Below are 20,432 nucleotides of genomic sequence, written 5' to 3' on the forward strand. Positions count from 1 at the left end.
TGTGGGTGTGTGGGTGTGTGTGTCTGTCTGTCTAGAGTGTGTGTGTGACTGTCTGCGTAGTGTGTGTGTGTGAAAGTCTGTGTAGTGTGGGTGTGTGACTGTCTTTGTAGTGTGGGTGTGTGACTGTGTAGTGTGGGTGTGTGTGACTGTATGTGTAATGTGGGTGTGTGTGTGTGTGACTATCTGTATAGTGTGGGTGTGTGACTATCTATATAGTGTTGGTGTGTGACTGTATAGTGTGTGTGTGTGTGTGACTGTGTAATGTGTGTGTGACTGTCTGTGCAGTGTGTGTGTGATTGTGTAGTGTGTGGTGGATGTGGGTGATGTTACCTATTCTGATGCAGTCACTGGCTGAATTTCAATGTATCACTGCTGCCTCGGCACGTGGGTGGGTGTGATATTGTAAAAAGCCAGTAGTAACCAGAGACACAAAGAGAGAGAGAGAAGGTTCAGGACACAACTGCTTCCTGGGGACTGACGGGCTTGGCTGCTCCTGAGCACCAAAGGCATCGGGCACGGGCAAAGTCAGCAGGAAAGAGACGCGAGGATGAAAAGCAAATCACAACATCTGTTGCTGACCTATTGCATTTTTTTGTTTCAAAATGAAAAGTTGGAGGAATATTTCTAGCAAGAAGAAAATTAAAGAGGGCAGTTTTGGGGGATTGATTTGACGTCTAGAAGCTGAGAGCTCTCTCCTCCTTCCCCCACTTCCCGTAAGTTGGTGACCTGGTAAAGTTTGTGTGTGTTTCTGTGCTGGGTGCTGGATGCAGCAGCGAATCCGGGCTGGCAGGCGCTGCTCTCGGTGCCAAGTGCGGGCAGCAGAACAGTGAAAGCCAGACGATACTGAGAGCCGACAGCGAGTCCCACAGCCCGGCAACGCCAGCATGAAGGTCCCCGGGATCTCCCTACTCCTGGCGCTTGTCGGTAAGTACAACAACATTCAAACCTGGACCTTTCTGCAGTTCCATCCTTTTAAATTATTGGAACTGCATTGGTTTGCTTTTGCAGAATGAATATATATATATATATAAGAAATAGATAATATATAAGTAAAAGCAGAACATTATAAAATCCGGTTTAAATTCCTCAATAATTTGTTGTCTCTTTTAGAATTGCGAGTCTTTGTACTTTTATCTTGTTCGCTGGTTCAGTTGTTGATGCTATTTGAGAAACCTGAAGGGAATAAAAGGAACAAACACAGATAAGATTGGGCAGCATCTAAACGTGCTTTTAAGATGTCACCAATTTTAAAACAGTCGGCACACCAGGTTATCCCAGCGCTGATCTGATTGTGGTCAAACCCACAGGGAACCGTTGAAAGACTGAAGTTCCCACACAAAGGAAAAAATGCCTTGTTCGGCTGTCGGAACGATTCTGATCGAGCAAGTGTCATTAATTCGATTTTATGATTCTGTTGTTCAGAAATGAACGAAAGGAATTGCAGCACAAATGTGTAATACACTGTGCTATTAGTGCAATACTGCCGATTGCATACCCCATGTACAACACCACCTGCACAATAGTGTCTGTACAATAACACCTGCCCAATAGTGTCTGGACAATAACACCTGCCCAATAGTGTCTGTACAATAACACCTGCCCAATAGTGTCTGGACAATAACACCTGCCCAATAGTGTCTGGACAATAACACCTGCCCAATAGTGTCTGTACAATAACACCTGCCCAATAGTGTCTGTACAATAACACCTGCCCAATAGTGTCTGGACAATAACACCTACCCAATAGTGTCTGTACAATAACACCTACCCAATAGTGTCTGGACAATAACACCTGCCCAATAGTGTCTGTACAATAACACCTACCCAATAGTGTCTGGACAATAACACCTGCCCAATAGTGTCTGTACAATAACACCTGCCCAATAGTGTCTGGACAATAACACCTGCCCAATAGTGTCTGGACAATAACACCTGCCCAATAGTGTCTGTACAATAACACCTGCCCAATAGTGTCTGGACAATAACACCTGCCCAATAGTGTCTGTACAATAACACCTGCCCAATAGTGTCTGGACAATAACACCTGCCCAATAGTGTCTGGACAATAACACCTGCCCAATAGTGTCTGTACAATAACACCTGCCCAAAGGTGTCGCTACAACAACATCTGCCCAATACTGTCTGTACAATAACACCTGTCCAAAGGTGTCTCTACAACAACATCTGCCCAATAATGTCTGTACAACAACACCTGTCCAAAAGTGTCTGTACAATAACACCTGTCCAATAGTGTCTGGACAATAACACCTGCCCAATAGTGTCTGTACAATAACACCTGCCCAATAGTGTCTGGACAATAACACCTGCCCAAAGGTGTCGCTACAACAACATCTGCCCAATACTGTCTGTACAATAACACCTGTCCAAAGGTGTCTCTACAACAACATCTGCCCAATAATGTCTGTACAACAACACCTGTCCAAAAGTGTCTGTACAATAACACCTGTCCAATAGTGTCTGGACAATAACACCTGCCCAATAGTGTCTGTACAATAACACCTGCCCAATAGTGTCTGGACAATAACACCTGCCCAATAGTGTCTGTACAATAACACCTGCCCAAAGGTGTCGCTACAACAACATCTGCCCAATACTGTCTGTACAATAACACCTGTCCAATAGTGTCTGGACAATAACACCTGCCCAATAGTGTCTGTACAATAACACCTGTCCAATGGTGTCTGTACAATAACACCTGCCCAATAGTGTCTGCACAATAGCACCTGCCCAATAGTGTCTGGACAATAACACCTACCCAATAGTGTCTGGACAATAACACCTGCCCAATAGTGTCTGTACAATAACACCTGCCCAATAGTGTCTGGACAATAACACCTGCCCAATAGTGTCTGGACAATAACACCTGCTCAATAGTGTCTGGACAATAACACCTGCCCAATAGTGTCTGGACAATAACACCTACCCAATAGTGTCTGCACAATAACACCTGCCCAATAGTGTCTGGACAATAACACCTACCCAATAGTGCCTGGACAATAACACCTGCCCAATAGTGTCTGTACAATAACACCTGCCCAATAGTGTCTGGACAATAACACCTGCCCAATAGTGTCTGGACAATAACACCTGCCCAATAGTGTCTGGACAATAACACCTGCTCAATACTGTCTGGACAATAACACCTGCCCAATAGTGTCTGGACAATAACACCTGCCCAATAGTGTCTGGACAATAACACCTACCCAATAGTGTCTGGACAATAACACCTGCTCAATAGTGTCTGGACAATAACACCTGCCCAATAGTGTCTGGACAATAACACCTGCTCAATGGTGTCTGTACAATAACACCTGCCCAAAGGTGTCGCTACAACAACATCTTCCCAATACTGTCTGTACAATAACACCTGTCCAAAGGTGTCTCTACAACAACATCTGCCCAATAATGTCTGTACAACAACACCTGTCCAAAAGTGTCTGTACAATAACACCTGTCCAATGGTGTCTGTACAATAACACCTGCCCAATAGTGTCTGGACAATAACACCTGCCCAATAGTGTCTGTACAATAACACCTGCCCAATAGTGTCTGGACAATAACACCTGCCCAATAGTGTCTGGACAATAACACCTGCCCAATAGTGTCTGTACAATAACACCTGCCCAATAGTGTCTGGACAATAACACCTGCCCAATAGTGTCTGTACAATAACACCTGCCCAATAGTGTCTGGACAATAACACCTGCTCAATAGTGTCTGTACAATAACACCTACCCAATAGTGTCTGGACAATAACACCTGCCCAATAGTGTCTGTACAATAACACCTGCCCAAAGGTGTCGCTACAACAACATCTGCCCAATACTGTCTGTACAATAACACCTGTCCAAAGGTGTCTCTACAACAACATCTGCCCAATAATGTCTGTACAACAACACCTGTCCAAAAGTGTCTGTACAATAACACCTGCCCAATAGTGTCTGTACAATAACACCTGCCCAAAGGTGTCGCTACAACAACATCTGCCCAATACTGTCTGTACAATAACACCTGTCCAAAGGTGTCTCTACAACAACATCTGCCCAATAATGTCTGTACAATAACACCTGTCCAATGGTGTCTGTACAATAACACCTGCCCAATAGTGTCTGGACAATAACACCTGCCCAATAGTGTCTGTACAATAACACCTGCCCAATAGTGACTGCACAACCCCACCTGCCCAATAGTGTCTGTACAATAACACCTGCCCAATAGTATCTGTACAACAACACCTGCCCAATAGTGTCTGTACAATAACACCTGCCCAATAGTATCTGTACAACAACACCTGCCCAATAGTATCTGTACAACAACACCTGCCCAATACTGTCTGTACAATAACACCTGTCCAAAAGTGTCTGTACAATAACACCTGTCCAATGGTGTCTGTACAACAACAACTGCCCAATAGTGTCTGTACAATAACACCTGCCCAATAGTATCTGTACAACAACACCTGCCCAATAGTATCTGTACAACCCCACCTGCCCAATAGTGTCTGTACAATAACACCTGCCCAATAGTATCTGTACAACAACACCTGCCCAATAGTGTCTGTACAATAACACCTGCCCAATAGTATCTGTACAACAACACCTGCCCAATAGTGTCTGTACAACCCCACCTGTCCAATAGTGTCTGTACACCAGCTGTCCAATAGTGTCTGTACACTATCTGTCCAATAGTGTCTGTACACCACCTGTCCAATAGTGTCTGTACACCACCTGCCCAATAATGTCTGCACAATAACACCTGCCCAATAATGTCTGCACAATAACACCTGTCCAATAGTGTCTGTACACCACCTGTCCAATAGTGTCTGTACATCACCTGTCCAATAATGTCTGCACATTAACACCTGTCCAATAGTGTCTGTACAATAACACCTGTCCAATAGAGTCTGTACACCACCTGTCCAATAGTGTCTGTACACCACGTGTCCTGTAATGTCTGCACAATAACACCTGTCCAATAGTGTCTGTACACCACCTGCCCAATAATGACTGCACAATAACACTTGTCCAATAGTGTCTGTACACCACCTGTCCAATAGTGTCTGTACAACAACACCTGACCAATAGTGTCTGTACAATCACACCTGACCAATAGTGTCTGTATAATAACACCTGACCAATAGTGTCTGTACAACAACACCTGATCAATAGTGTCTGTACACCACCTGTCCAATAGTGTCTGTACACCACCTGTCCAATAGTGTCTGCACAACAGCACCTGCCCAATAGTGTTTATACAACCCCACCTGCCCAATAGTGTCTAAACAATAACACCTACCAAGGGCTGAAGGGCCTGTTTCAGTGCTGTATCTCTAAGTAAATAAATAAATAACACCTGCCCAATAGTGTTTATACAACTACACCTGCCCAATAGTGTCTATACAATAACACCTACCAAGGGCCGAAGGGCCTGTTTCAGTGCTGTATCTCTAAATAAATAAATAAATAACACCTGCCAAATAGTGACTGCACAATAACACCTGTCCAATAGTGTCTGTACACCACCTGCCCAATAGTGTCTGCACAACAACAGCTGACCAATTGTGTCTGTACAACAACACCTGACCAATAAGGTCTGTACAACAACAGCTGACCAATAGTGTCTGTCAAATAACACCTGTCCAATAGTGTCTGTACAATAACACCTGCCCAATAGTGTCTGCACAACAACACCTGCCCAATAGTGTCTGTACAATAACTCCAGCCCAATAGTGTCTGGACAATAACACCTACCCAATAGTGTCTGGACAATAACACCTACCCAATAGTGTCTGTACAATAACTCCAGCCCAATAGTGTCTGGACAATAACACCTACCCAATAGTGTCTGGACAATAACACCTGCCCAATAGTGTCCGTACAATAACACCTGCCCAATAGTGTCTGGACAATAACACCTGCCCAATAGTGTCTGGACAATAACACCTGCCCAATAGTGTCTGGACAATAACACCTACCCAATAGTGTCTGGACAATAACACCTGCTCAATAGTGTCTGTACAATAACACCTACCCAATAGTGTCTGGACAATAACACCTGCTCAATAGTGTCTGTACAATAACACCTGCCCAAAGGTGTCGCTACAACAACATCTGCCCAATGCTGTCTGTACAATAACACCTGTCCAACGGTGTCTCTACAACAACATCTGCCCAATAATGTCTGTACAACAACACCTGTCCAAAAGAGTCTGTACAATAACAGCTGTCCAATGGTGTCTGTACAATAACACCTGCCCAATAGTGTCTGGACAATAACACCTGCCCAATAGTGTCTGTACAATAACACCTGCCCAATAGTGTCTGGACAATAACACCTGCCCAATAGTGTCTGGACAATAACACCTGCCCAATAGTGTCTGTACAATAACACCTGCCCAATAGTGTCTGGACAATAACACCTGCCCAATAGTGTCTGTACAATAACACCTGCCCAATAGTGTCTGGACAATAACACCTGCTCAATAGTGTCTGTACAATAACACCTACCCAATAGTGTCTGGACAATAACACCTGCCCAATAGTGTCTGTACAATAACACCTGCCCAAAGGTGTCGCTACAACAACATCTGCCCAATACTGTCTGTACAATAACACCTGTCCAAAGGTGTCTCTACAACAACATCTGCCCAATAATGTCTGTACAACAACACCTGTCCAAAAGTGTCTGTACAATAACACCTGCCCAATAGTGTCTGTACACTAACACCTGCCCAAAGGTGTCGCTACAACAACATCTGCCCAATACTGTCTGTACAATAACACCTGCCCAATAGTGTCTGGACAATAACACCTACCCAATAGTGTCTGGACAATAACACCTGCTCAATAGTGTCTGTACAATAACACCTGCCCAAAGGTGTCGCTACAACAACATCTGCCCAATACTGTCTGTACAATAACACCTGTCCAAAGGTGTCTCTACAACAACATCTGCCCAATAATGTCTGTACAACAACACCTGTCCAAAAGTGTCTGTACAATAACACCTGTCCAATGGTGTCTGTACAATAACACCTGCCCAATAGTGTCTGGACAATAACACCTGCCCAATAGTGTCTGTACAATAACACCTGCCCAATAGTGTCTGGACAATAACACCTACCCAATAGTGTCTGGACAATAACACCTGCTCAATAGTGTCTGTACAATAACACCTGCCCAAAGGTGTCGCTACAACAACATCTGCCCAATACTGTCTGTACAATAACACCTGTCCAAAGGTGTCTCTACAACAACATCTGCCCAATAATGTCTGTACAACAACACCTGTCCAAAAGTGTCTGTACAATAACACCTGTCCAATGGTGTCTGTACAACAACAACTGCCCAATAGTGTCTGTACAATAACACCTGCCCAATAGTATCTGTACAACAACACCTGCCCAATAGTATCTGTACAACCCCACCTGCCCAATAGTGTCTGTACAATAACACCTGCCCAATAGTATCTGTACAACAACACCTGCCCAATAGTGTCTGTACAATAACACCTGCCCAATAGTATCTGTACAACAACACCTGCCCAATAGTATCTGTACAACAACACCTGCCCAATACTGTCTGTACAATAACACCTGTCCAAAAGTGTCTGTACAATAACACCTGTCCAATGGTGTCTGTACAACAACAACTGCCCAATAGTGTCTGTACAATAACACCTGCCCAATAGTATCTGTACAACAACACCTGCCCAATAGTATCTGTACAACCCCACCTGCCCAATAGTGTCTGTACAATAACACCTGCCCAATAGTATCTGTACAACAACACCTGCCCAATAGTGTCTGTACAATAACACCTGCCCAATAGTATCTGTACAACAACACCTGCCCAATAGTGTCTGTACAACCCCACCTGTCCAATAGTGTCTGTACACCAGCTGTCCAATAGTGTCTGTACACTATCTGTCCAATAGTGTCTGTACACCACCTGTCCAATAGTGTCTGTACACCACCTGCCCAATAATGTCTGCACAATAACACCTGCCCAATAATGTCTGCACAATAACACCTGTCCAATAGTGTCTGTACACCACCTGTCCAATAGTGTCTGTACACCACCTGTCCAATAATGTCTGCACAATAACACCTGTCCAATAGTGTCTGTACAATAACACCTGTCCAATAGAGTCTGTACACCACCTGTCCAATAGTGTCTGTACACCACGTGTCCTGTAATGTCTGCACAATAACACCTGTCCAATAGTGTCTGTACAATAACACCTGTCCAATAGAGTCTGTACACCACCTGTCCAATAGTGTCTGTACACCACGTGTCCTGTAATGTCTGCACAATAACACCTGACCAATAGTGTCTGTACAACAACACCTGATCAATAGTGTCTGTACACCACCTGTCCAATAGTGTCTGTACACCACCTGTCCAATAGTGTCTGCACAACAGCACCTGCCCAATAGTGTTTATACAACCCCACCTGCCCAATAGTGTCTAAACAATAACACCTACCAAGGGCTGAAGGGCCTGTTTCAGTGCTGTATCTCTAAATAAATAAATAAATAACACCTGCCCAATAGTGTTTATACAACTCCACCTGCCCAATAGTGTCTATACAATAACACCTACCAAGGGCCGAAGGGCCTGTTTCAGTGCTGTATCTCTAAAGAAATAAATAAATAACACCTGCCAAATAGTGACTGCACACTAACACCTGTCCAATAGTGTCTGTACACCACCTGCCCAATAGTGTCTGCACAACAACAGCTGACCAATTGTGTCTGTACAACAACACCTGACCAATAAGGTCTGTACAACAACAGCTGACCAATAGTGTCTGTCAAATAACACCTGTCCAATAGTGTCTGTACAATAACACCTGCCCAATAGTGTCTGCACAACAACACCTGCCCAATAGTGTCTGTACAATAACTCCAGCCCAATAGTGTCTGTACAATAACACCTGCCCAATAGTGTCTGTACAACAACACCTGTCCAATTGTGTCTGTCAAATAACACCTGCCCAATAGTATCTGTACAATAACACCTGTCAAATAGTGTCTATCAAATAACACCTGCCCAATAGTGTCTGCACAGTAACATCTGTCCAATAGTGTCTGTCAAATAACACCTGCCCAATAGTGTCTGCACAAGATCTGCCTAATAGTGTTTATACAACTCCACCTGCCCAATAGTGACTGTACAATAACACCTGTCCAATAGTGTCTGTACAATAACACCTGCCCAATAGTGTCTGTACAATAACACCTGCCCAATAGTGTCTGTACAATAACACCTGTCTAATAGTGTCTGTACAATAACACCTGCCAATAGTGTCTGTACAATAACACCTGCCCAATAGTGTCTGTACAATAACTCCTGCCCAATAGTGTCTGTACAATAACACCTGCCCAATAGTGTCTGTACAATAACACCTGTCCAATAGTGTCTGTCAAATAACACCTGCCAATAGTGTCTGTACAACAACAGCTGACCAATAGTGTCTGTACAACAACAGCTGACCAATAGTGTCTGTACAATAACACCTACCCAATAGTGTCTGTACAACAACACCTGCCCAATAGTGTCAGTCAAATAACATCTGCCCAATAGTGTCTGTACAATAACACCTGTCCAATAGTGTCTGTACAATAACACCTGCCCAATAGTGTCTGTACAACAACACCTGCCCCATAGTGTCTGTACAGCAACACCTGTCCAATAGTATATGTACAACACCAACTGCCCAATAGCGTCTGTACTACAACAGCTGACCAATAGTGTCTGTACAATAACACCTGCCCAATAGTGTCTGTACAACAACACCTGACCAATAGTGTCTGTGCAACAACAGCTGACCAATAGTGTCTGTCAGATAACATTTGTCCAATAGTGTCTGTACAATAACACCTGCCCAATAGTGTCTGTCAAATAACACCTGCCCAATAGTGTCTGTACAATAACACCTGTCCAATAGTATCTGTCAAATAACACTTGCCCAATAGTGTCTATACAACCCCACCTGTCCAATGTTGTATGTACAACACCAACTGCCCAATAGCGTCCGTACACCATCTGCCTAACAGTGTCTGTACTACGCCACCTGCCCAATAGTGTCTGTACAATCACTCCTGCCCAATAGTGTCTGTACAACCCCTCCTGCCCAATAGTGTCTGTACAATAACATCTGTCCAATAATGTCTGTACACCACCTGTCCAATAGTGTCTGTACAATAACATCTGTCCAATAATGTCTGTACACCACCTGTCCAATAGTGTCTGTACAATAGCACCTGTCCAATAGTGTCTGGACACCACCTGTCCAATAATGTCTGCACAATAACACCTGTCCAATAGTGTCTGTACACCACCTGTCCAATAGTGTATGTACAACAACACCTGACCAATAGTATCTGTACAGCAACACCTGACCAATAGTGTCTGTACAATAGCACCTACCCAATAGTGTCTGTACAACAGCACCTGACCAATAGTGTCTGTACAATAGCACCTACCCAATAGTGTCTGTACAATAGCACCTACTCAATAGTGTCTGCATAAGAACACCTGACCAATAGTGTCTGTACAACAACACCTGACCAATAGTGTCTGTACAACAACACCTGTCCAATAATGTCTGTACACCACCTGTCCAATAGTGTCTGTACACCACCTGTCCAATAGTGTCTGTACACCACCTGTCCAATAGTGTCTGTACAACAACACCTGCCCAATAGTTTCTGCACAACAGCACCTGCCCAATAGTGTTTGTGCAACCGCATCTGCCCAATAGTGTCTATACAATAACACCTGCCTAGGGCCGAAGGGCCTGTTTCAGTGCTGTATCTCTAAATAAATAAATAAATAACACCTGCCCAATAGTGTCTGTACAATAACTCCTGCCCAATAATATCTGCACAAGATCTGCCCAATAGTGTTTATACAACTCCACCTGCCCAATAGTGACTGCACAATAACACCTGTCCAATAGTGTCTGTACACCACCTGCCCAATTGTGTCTGTACAACAACAGCTGACCAATAGCTTCTGAACAATAACACCTGCCCAATAGTGTCTGTACAACAACAGCTGACCAATAGTGTCTGTACAACAACAGCTGACCAATAGTGTCTGTCAGATAACACCTGTCCAATAGTGTCTGCACAATAACACCTGTCCAATAGTGTCTGTACAATAACTCCTGCCCAATAGTGTCTGTACAATAACACCTGCCCAATAGTGTCTGTACAATAACACCTGTCCAATAGTGTCTGTCAAATAACACCTGCCCAATAGTGTCTGTACAATAACACCTGACCAATAGTGTCTATCAAATAACACCTGCCCAATAGTGTCTGTACAATAACACCTGTCCAATAGTGTCTGTACAATAACACCTGCCCAATAGTGTCTGTACAACAACACCTGACCAATAGTGTCTGTGCAACAACAGCTGACCAATAGTGTCTGTCAGATAACACCAGTCCAATAGTGTCTGTACAATAACACCTGCCCAATAGTGTGTGTACAACAACACCAGCCTAATAGTGTCTGTACAACAACACCTGCCCAATAGTGTCTGTACAACAACAGCTGCCCAATAATGCCTGTACAATAACACCTGTCCAATAGTGTCTGTACAATAACTCCTGCCCAATAGTGTCTGTCAAATAACACCTGCCCAATAGTGTCTGGACAATAACACCTGTCCCATAGTGTCTGTCAAATAACACCTGCCCAATAGTGTCTGTACAATAACACCTGTCCAATAGTGTCTGTCAAAAACCACCAGCCCAATAGTGTCTGGACAATAACACCTGCTCAATAGTGTCTGTACAATAACACCTACCCAATAGTGTCTGGACAATAACACCTGCTCAATAGTGTCTGTACAATAACACCTGCCCAAAGGTGCCGCTACAACAACATCTGCCCAATACTGTCTGTACAATAACACCTGTCCAAAGGTGTCTCTACAACAACATCTGCCCAATAATGTCTGTACAACAACACCTGTCCAAAAGTGTCTGTACAATAACACCTGTCCAATGGTGTCTGTACAACAACAACTGCCCAATAGTGTCTGTACAATAACACCTGCCCAATAGTATCTGTACAACAACACCTGCCCAATAGTATCTGTACAATCCCACCTGCCCAATAGTGTCTGTACAATAACACCTGCCCAATAGTATCTGTACAACAACACCTGCCGAATAGTGTCTGTACAATAACACCTGCCCAATAGTATCTGGACAACAACACCTGCCCAATAGTGTCTGTACAACCCCACCTGTCCAATAGTGTCTGTACACCAGCTGTCCAATAGTGTCTGTACACTATCTGTCCAATAGTGTCTGTACACCACCTGTCCAATAGTGTCTGTGCACCACCTGCCCAATAATGTCTGCACAATAACACCTGCCCAATAATGTCTGCACAATAACACCTGTCCAATAGTGTCTGTACACCACCTGTCCAATAGTGTCTGTACACCACCTGTCCAATAATGTCTGCACAATAACACCTGTCCAATATTGTCTGTACAATAACACCTGTCCAATAGAGTCTGTACACCACCTGTCCAATAGTGTCTGTACACCACGTGTCCTGTAATGTCTGCACAATAACACCTGTCCAATAGTGTCTGTACACCACCTGCCCAATAATGACTGCACAATAACACTTGTCCAATAGTGTCTGTACACCACCTGTCCAATAGTGTCTGTACAACAACACCTGACCAATAGTGTCTGTACAATCACACCTGACCAATAGTGTCTGTATAATAACACCTGACCAATAGTGTCTGTACAACAACACCTGATCAATAGTGTCTGTACACCACCTGTCCAATAGTGTCTGTACACCACCTGTCCAATAGTGTCTGCACAACAGCACCTGCCCAATAGTGTTTATACAACTCCACCTGCCCAATAGTGTCTATACAATAACACCTACCAAGGGCCGAAGGGCCTGTTTCAGTGCTGTATCTCTAAATAAATAAATAAATAACACCTGCCAAATAGTGACTGCACAATAACACCTGTCCAATAGTGTCTGTACACCACCTGCCCAATAGTGTCTGTACAACAACAGCTGACCAATTGTGTCTGTACAACAACACCTGACCAATAAGGTCTGTACAACAACAGCTGACCAATAGTGTCTGTCAAATAACACCTGTCCAATAGTGTCTGTACAATAACACCTGCCCAATAGTGTCTGCACAACAACACCTGCCCAATAGTGTCTGTACAATAACTCCAGCCCAATAGTGTCTGTACAATAACACCTGCCCAATAGTGTCTGTACAACAACACCTGTCCAATTGTGTCTGTCAAATAACACCTGCCCAATAGTGTCTGTACAATAACACCTGTCCAATAGTGTCTATCAAATAACACCTGCCCAATAGTGTCTGCACAGTAACATCTGTCCAATAGTGTCTGTCAAATAACACCTGCCCAATAGTGTCTGCACAAGATCTGCCCAATAGTGTTTATACAACTCCACCTGCCCAATAGTGACTGTACAATAACACCTGTCCAATAGTGTCTGTACAATAACACCTGCCCAATAATATCTGCACAAGATCTGCCCAATAGTGTTTATACAACTCCACCTGCCCAATAGTGACTGCACAATAACACCTGTCCAATAGTGTCTGTACACCACCTGCCCAATTGTGTCTGTACAACAACAGCTGACCAATAGCTTCTGAACAATAACACCTGCCCAATAGTGTCTGTACAACAACAGCTGACCAATAGTGTCTGTACAACAACAGCTGACCAATAGTGTCTGTCAGATAACACCTGTCCAATAGTGTCTGCACAATAACACCTGTCCAATAGTGTCTGTACAATAACTCCTGCCCAATAGTGTCTGTACAATAACACCTGCCCAATAGTGTCTGTACAATAACACCTGTCCAATAGTGTCTGTCAAATAACACCTGCCCAATAGTGTCTGTACAATAACACCTGACCAATAGTGTCTATCAAATAACACCTGCCCAATAGTGTCTGTACAATAACACCTGTCCAATAGTGTCTGTACAATAACACCTGCCCAATAGTGTCTGTACAACAACACCTGACCAATAGTGTCTGTGCAACAACAGCTGACCAATAGTGTCTGTCAGATAACACCAGTCCAATAGTGTCTGTACAATAACACCTGCCCAATAGTGTGTGTACAACAACACCAGCCTAATAGTGTCTGTACAACAACACCTGCCCAATAGTGTCTGTACAACAACAGCTGCCCAATAATGCCTGTACAATAACACCTGTCCAATAGTGTCTGTACAATAACTCCTGCCCAATAGTGTCTGTCAAATAACACCTGCCCAATAGTGTCTGGACAATAACACCTGTCCCATAGTGTCTGTCAAATAACACCTGCCCAATAGTGTCTGTACAATAACACCTGTCCAATAGTGTCTGTCAAAAACCACCAGCCCAATAGTGTCTGGACAATAACACCTGCTCAATAGTGTCTGTACAATAACACCTACCCAATAGTGTCTGGACAATAACACCTGCTCAATAGTGTCTGTACAATAACACCTGCCCAAAGGTGCCGCTACAACAACATCTGCCCAATACTGTCTGTACAATAACACCTGTCCAAAGGTGTCTCTACAACAACATCTGCCCAATAATGTCTGTACAACAACACCTGTCCAAAAGTGTCTGTACAATAACACCTGTCCAATGGTGTCTGTACAACAACAACTGCCCAATAGTGTCTGTACAATAACACCTGCCCAATAGTATCTGTACAACAACACCTGCCCAATAGTATCTGTACAATCCCACCTGCCCAATAGTGTCTGTACAATAACACCTGCCCAATAGTATCTGTACAACAACACCTGCCGAATAGTGTCTGTACAATAACACCTGCCCAATAGTATCTGGACAACAACACCTGCCCAATAGTGTCTGTACAACCCCACCTGTCCAATAGTGTCTGTACACCAGCTGTCCAATAGTGTCTGTACACTATCTGTCCAATAGTGTCTGTACACCACCTGTCCAATAGTGTCTGTGCACCACCTGCCCAATAATGTCTGCACAATAACACCTGCCCAATAATGTCTGCACAATAACACCTGTCCAATAGTGTCTGTACACCACCTGTCCAATAGTGTCTGTACACCACCTGTCCAATAATGTCTGCACAATAACACCTGTCCAATATTGTCTGTACAATAACACCTGTCCAATAGAGTCTGTACACCACCTGTCCAATAGTGTCTGTACACCACGTGTCCTGTAATGTCTGCACAATAACACCTGTCCAATAGTGTCTGTACACCACCTGCCCAATAATGACTGCACAATAACACTTGTCCAATAGTGTCTGTACAACAACACCTGACCAATAGTGTCTGTACAATCACACCTGACCAATAGTGTCTGTATAATAACACCTGACCAATAGTGTCTGTACAACAACACCTGATCAATAGTGTCTGTACACCACCTGTCCAATAGTGTCTGTACACCACCTGTCCAATAGTGTCTGCACAACAGCACCTGCCCAATAGTGTTTATACAACTCCACCTGCCCAATAGTGTCTATACAATAACACCTACCAAGGGCCGAAGGGCCTGTTTCAGTGCTGTATCTCTAAATAAATAAATAAATAACACCTGCCAAATAGTGACTGCACAATAACACCTGTCCAATAGTGTCTGTACACCACCTGCCCAATAGTGTCTGTACAACAACAGCTGACCAATTGTGTCTGTACAACAACACCTGACCAATAAGGTCTGTACAACAACAGCTGACCAATAGTGTCTGTCAAATAACACCTGTCCAATAGTGTCTGTACAATAACACCTGCCCAATAGTGTCTGCACAACAACACCTGCCCAATAGTGTCTGTACAATAACTCCAGCCCAATAGTGTCTGTACAATAACACCTGCCCAATAGTGTCTGTACAACAACACCTGTCCAATTGTGTCTGTCAAATAACACCTGCCCAATAGTGTCTGTACAATAACACCTGTCCAATAGTGTCTATCAAATAACACCTGCCCAATAGTGTCTGCACAGTAACATCTGTCCAATAGTGTCTGTCAAATAACACCTGCCCAATAGTGTCTGCACAAGATCTGCCCAATAGTGTTTATACAACTCCACCTGCCCAATAGTGACTGTACAATAACACCTGTCCAATAGTGTCTGTACAATAACACCTGCCCAATAGTGTCTGTACAACAACACCTGCCCAATAGTGTCTGTACAATAACTCCTGCCCAATAGTGTCTGTACAATAACACCTGTCCAATAGTGTCTGTCAAATAACACCTGCCCAATAGTGTCTGTACAATAACACCTGCCCAAAAGTGTCTGTGCAACAACACCTGCCCAATAGTGTCTGTACAATAACTCCTGCCCAATAGTGTCTGTACAATAACACCTGCCCAATAGTGTCTGTACAATAACACCTGTCCAATAGTGTCTGTCAAATAACACCTGCCCAATAGTGTCTGTACAACAACAGCTGACCAATAGTGTCTGTACAACAACAGCTGACCAATAGTGTCTGTACAATAACACCTACCCAATAGTGTCTGCACAATAACACCAGACCAAGTGTCTGTACAACAACACCTGCCCAATAGTGTCAGTCAAATAACATCTGCCCAATAGTGTCTGTACAATAACACCTGTCCAATAGTGTCTGTACAATAACACCTGCCCAATAGTGTCTGTACAACAACACCTGCCCCATAGTGTCTGAACAGCAACACCTGTCCAATAGTGTTTGGACAACACCAACTGCCCAATAGCGTCTGTACTACAACAGCTGACCAATAGTGTCTGTACAATAACACCTGCCCAATAGTGTCTGTACAACAACACCTGACCAATAGTGTCTGTGCAACAACAGCTGACCAATAGTGTCTGTCAGATAACACCTGTCCAATAGTGTCTGTACAATAACACCTGCCCAATAGTGTCTGTCAAATAACACCTGCCCAATAGTGTCTGTACAACCCCACCTGTCCAATATTGTATGTACAACACCAACTGCCCAATAGCGTCCGTGCACCATCTGCCTAATAGTGTCTGTACTACGCCACCTGCCCAATAGTGTCTGTACAATCACTCCTGCCCAATAGTGTCTGTACAACCCCTCCTGCCCAATAGTGTCTGTACAATAACATCTGTCCAATAATGTCTGTACACCACCTGTCCAATAGTGTCTGTACAATAACACCTGCCCAATAGTGTCTGGACACCACCTGTCCAATAATGTCTGCACAATAACACCTGTCCAATAATGTCTGCACAATAACACTTGTCCAATAGTGTCTGTACACCACCTGTCCAATAGTGTATGTACAACAACACCTGACCAATAGTATCTGCACAGCAACACCTGACCAATAGTGTCTGTACAATAGCACCTACCCAATAGTGTCTGTACAATAGCACCTGACCAATAGTGTCTGTACAATAGCACCTACCCAATAGTGTCTGTACAATAGCACCTACTCAATAGTGTCTGTATAAGAACACCTGACCAATAGTGTCTGTACAACAACACCTGACCAATAGTGTCTGTACAACAACACCTGTCCAATAATGTCTGTACACCACCTGTCCAATAGTGTCTGTACACCACCTGTCCAATAGTGTCTGTACACCACCTGTCCAATAGTGTCTTTACAACAACACCTGCCCAATAGTTTCTGCACAACAGCACCTGCCCAATAGTGTTTGTGCAACCGCACCTGCCCAATAGTGTCTGTACAATAACACCGGCCTAGGGCCGAAGGGCCTGTTTCAGTGCTGTATCTCTAAATAAATAAATAAATAACACCTGCCCAATAGTGTCTGTACAATAACTCCTGCCCAATAATATCTGCACAAGATCTGCCCAATAGTGTTTATACAACTCCACCTGCCCAATAGTGACTGCACAATAACACCTGTCCAATAGTGTCTGTACACCACCTGCCCAATTGTGTCTGTACAACAACAGCTGACCAATAGTGTCTGCACAATAACACCTGCCCAATAGTGTCTGTACAACAACAGCTGACCAATAGTGTCTGTACAACAACAGCTGACCAATAGTGTCTGTCAGATAACACCTGTCCAATAGTGTCTGCACAATAACACCTGTCCAATAGTGTCTGTACAATAACTCCTGCCCAATAGTGTCTGTACAATAACACCTGCCCAATAGTGTCTGTACAATAACACCTGTCCAATAGTGTCTGTCAAATAACACCTGCCCAATAGTGTCTGTACAATAACACCTGACCAATAGTGTCTATCAAATAACACCTGCCCAATAGTGTCTGTACAACAACACCTGACCAATAGTGTCTGTGCAACAACAGCTGACCAATAGTGTCTGTACAATAACTCCTGCCCAATAGTGTCTGTACAATAACACCTGTCCAATAGTGTCTGTCAAATAACACCTGCCCAATAGTGTCTGTACAATAACACCTGCCCAAAAGTGTCTGTGCAACGACACCTGCCCAATAGTGTCTGTACAATAACTCCTGCCCAATAGTGTCTGTACAATAACACCTGCCCAATAGTGTCTGTACAATAACACCTGTCCAATAGTGTCTGTCAAATAACACCTGCCCAATAGTGTCTGTACAACAACAGCTGACCAATAGTGTCTGTACAACAACAGCTGACCAATAGTGTCTGTACAATAACACCTACCCAATAGTGTCTGCACAATAACACCAGACCAAGTGTCTGTACAACAACACCTGCCCAATCGTGTCAGTCAAATAACATCTGCCCAATAGTGACTGTACAATAACACCTGTCCAATAGTGTCTGTACAATAACACCTGCCCAATAGTGTCTGTACAACAACACCTGCCCCATAGTGTCTGAACAGCAACACCTGTCCAATAGTGTTTGGACAACACCAACTGCCCAATAGCGTCTGTACTACAACAGCTGACCAATAGTGTCTGTACAATAACACCTGCCCAATAGTGTCTGTACAACAACACCTGACCAATAGTGTCTGTGCAACAACAGCTGACCAATAGTGTCTGTCAGATAACACCTGTCCAATAGTGTCTGTACAATAACACCTGCCCAATAGTGTCTGTCAAATAACACCTGCCCAATAGTGTCTGTACAACCCCACCTGTCCAATATTGTATGTACAACACCAACTGCCCAATAGCGTCCGTACACCATCTGCCTAATAGTGTCTGTACTACGCCACCTGCCCAATAGTGTCTGTACAATCACTCCTGCCCAATAGTGTCTGTACAACCCCTCCTGCCCAATAGTGTCTGTACAATAACATCTGTCCAATAATGTCTGTACACCACCTGTCCAATAGTGTCTGTACAATAACACCTGCCCAATAGTGTCTGGACACCACCTGTCCAATAATGTCTGCACAATAACACCTGTCCAATAATGTCTGCACAATAACACTTGTCCAATAGTGTCTGTACACCACCTGTCCAATAGTGTATGTACAACAACACCTGACCAATAGTATCTGCACAGCAACACCTGACCAATAGTGTCTGTACAACAGCACCTACCCAATAGTGTCTGTACAATAGCACCTGACCAATAGTGTCTGTACAATAGCACCTACCCAATAGTGTCTGTACAATAGCACCTACTCAATAGTGTCTGTATAAGAACACCTGACCAATAGTGTCTGTACAACAACACCTGACCAATAGTGTCTGTACAACAACACCTGTCCAATAATGTCTGTACACCACCTGTCCAATAGTGTCTGTACACCACCTGTCCAATAGTGTCTGTACACCACCTGTCCAATAGTGTCTTTACAACAACACCTGCCCAATAGTTTCTGCACAACAGCACCTGCCCAATAGTGTTTGTGCAACCGCACCTGCCCAATAGTGTCTGTACAATAACACCGGCCTAGGGCCGAAGGGCCTGTTTCAGTGCTGTATCTCTAAATAAATAAATAAATAACACCTGCCCAATAGTGTCTGTACAATAACTCCTGCCCAATAATATCTGCACAAGATCTGCCCAATAGTGTTTATACAACTCCACCTGCCCAATAGTGACTGCACAATAACACCTGTCCAATAGTGTCTGTACACCACCTGCCCAATTGTGTCTGTACAACAACAGCTGACCAATAGTGTCTGCACAATAACACCTGCCCAATAGTGTCTGTACAACAACAGCTGACCAATAGTGTCTGTACAACAACAGCTGACCAATAGTGTCTGTCAGATAACACCTGTCCAATAGTGTCTGCACAATAACACCTGTCCAATAGTGTCTGTACAATAACTCCTGCCCAATAGTGTCTGTACAATAACACCTGCCCAATAGTGTCTGTACAATAACACCTGTCCAATAGTGTCTGTCAAATAACACCTGCCCAATAGTGTCTGTACAATAACACCTGACCAAT

General features: G+C 43.8%; 1 protein-coding gene across 2 annotated transcripts in view; it reads left to right on the forward strand.

The window, feature by feature from the left end:
• Positions 1 to 423: 423 nt before the first annotated feature.
• LOC137375561 (GDNF family receptor alpha-4-like) overlaps positions 424 to 20,432 on the forward strand; it is a 64,413-nt gene continuing 44,404 nt past the window's right edge. For both annotated transcript variants that reach the window (XM_068042909.1, XM_068042910.1), the window contains exon 1: positions 424 to 924. In XM_068042909.1, coding sequence (XP_067899010.1) covers positions 885 to 924 — 40 coding nt within the window. In that variant the 5' untranslated portion in view covers positions 424 to 884. The remainder of the gene's footprint in view (positions 925 to 20,432) is intronic.

This window comes from Heterodontus francisci, chromosome 12 (assembly GCF_036365525.1).
Source record: "Heterodontus francisci isolate sHetFra1 chromosome 12, sHetFra1.hap1, whole genome shotgun sequence".
In the NCBI taxonomy this organism is placed as follows: Eukaryota; Metazoa; Chordata; class Chondrichthyes; order Heterodontiformes; family Heterodontidae; genus Heterodontus; species Heterodontus francisci.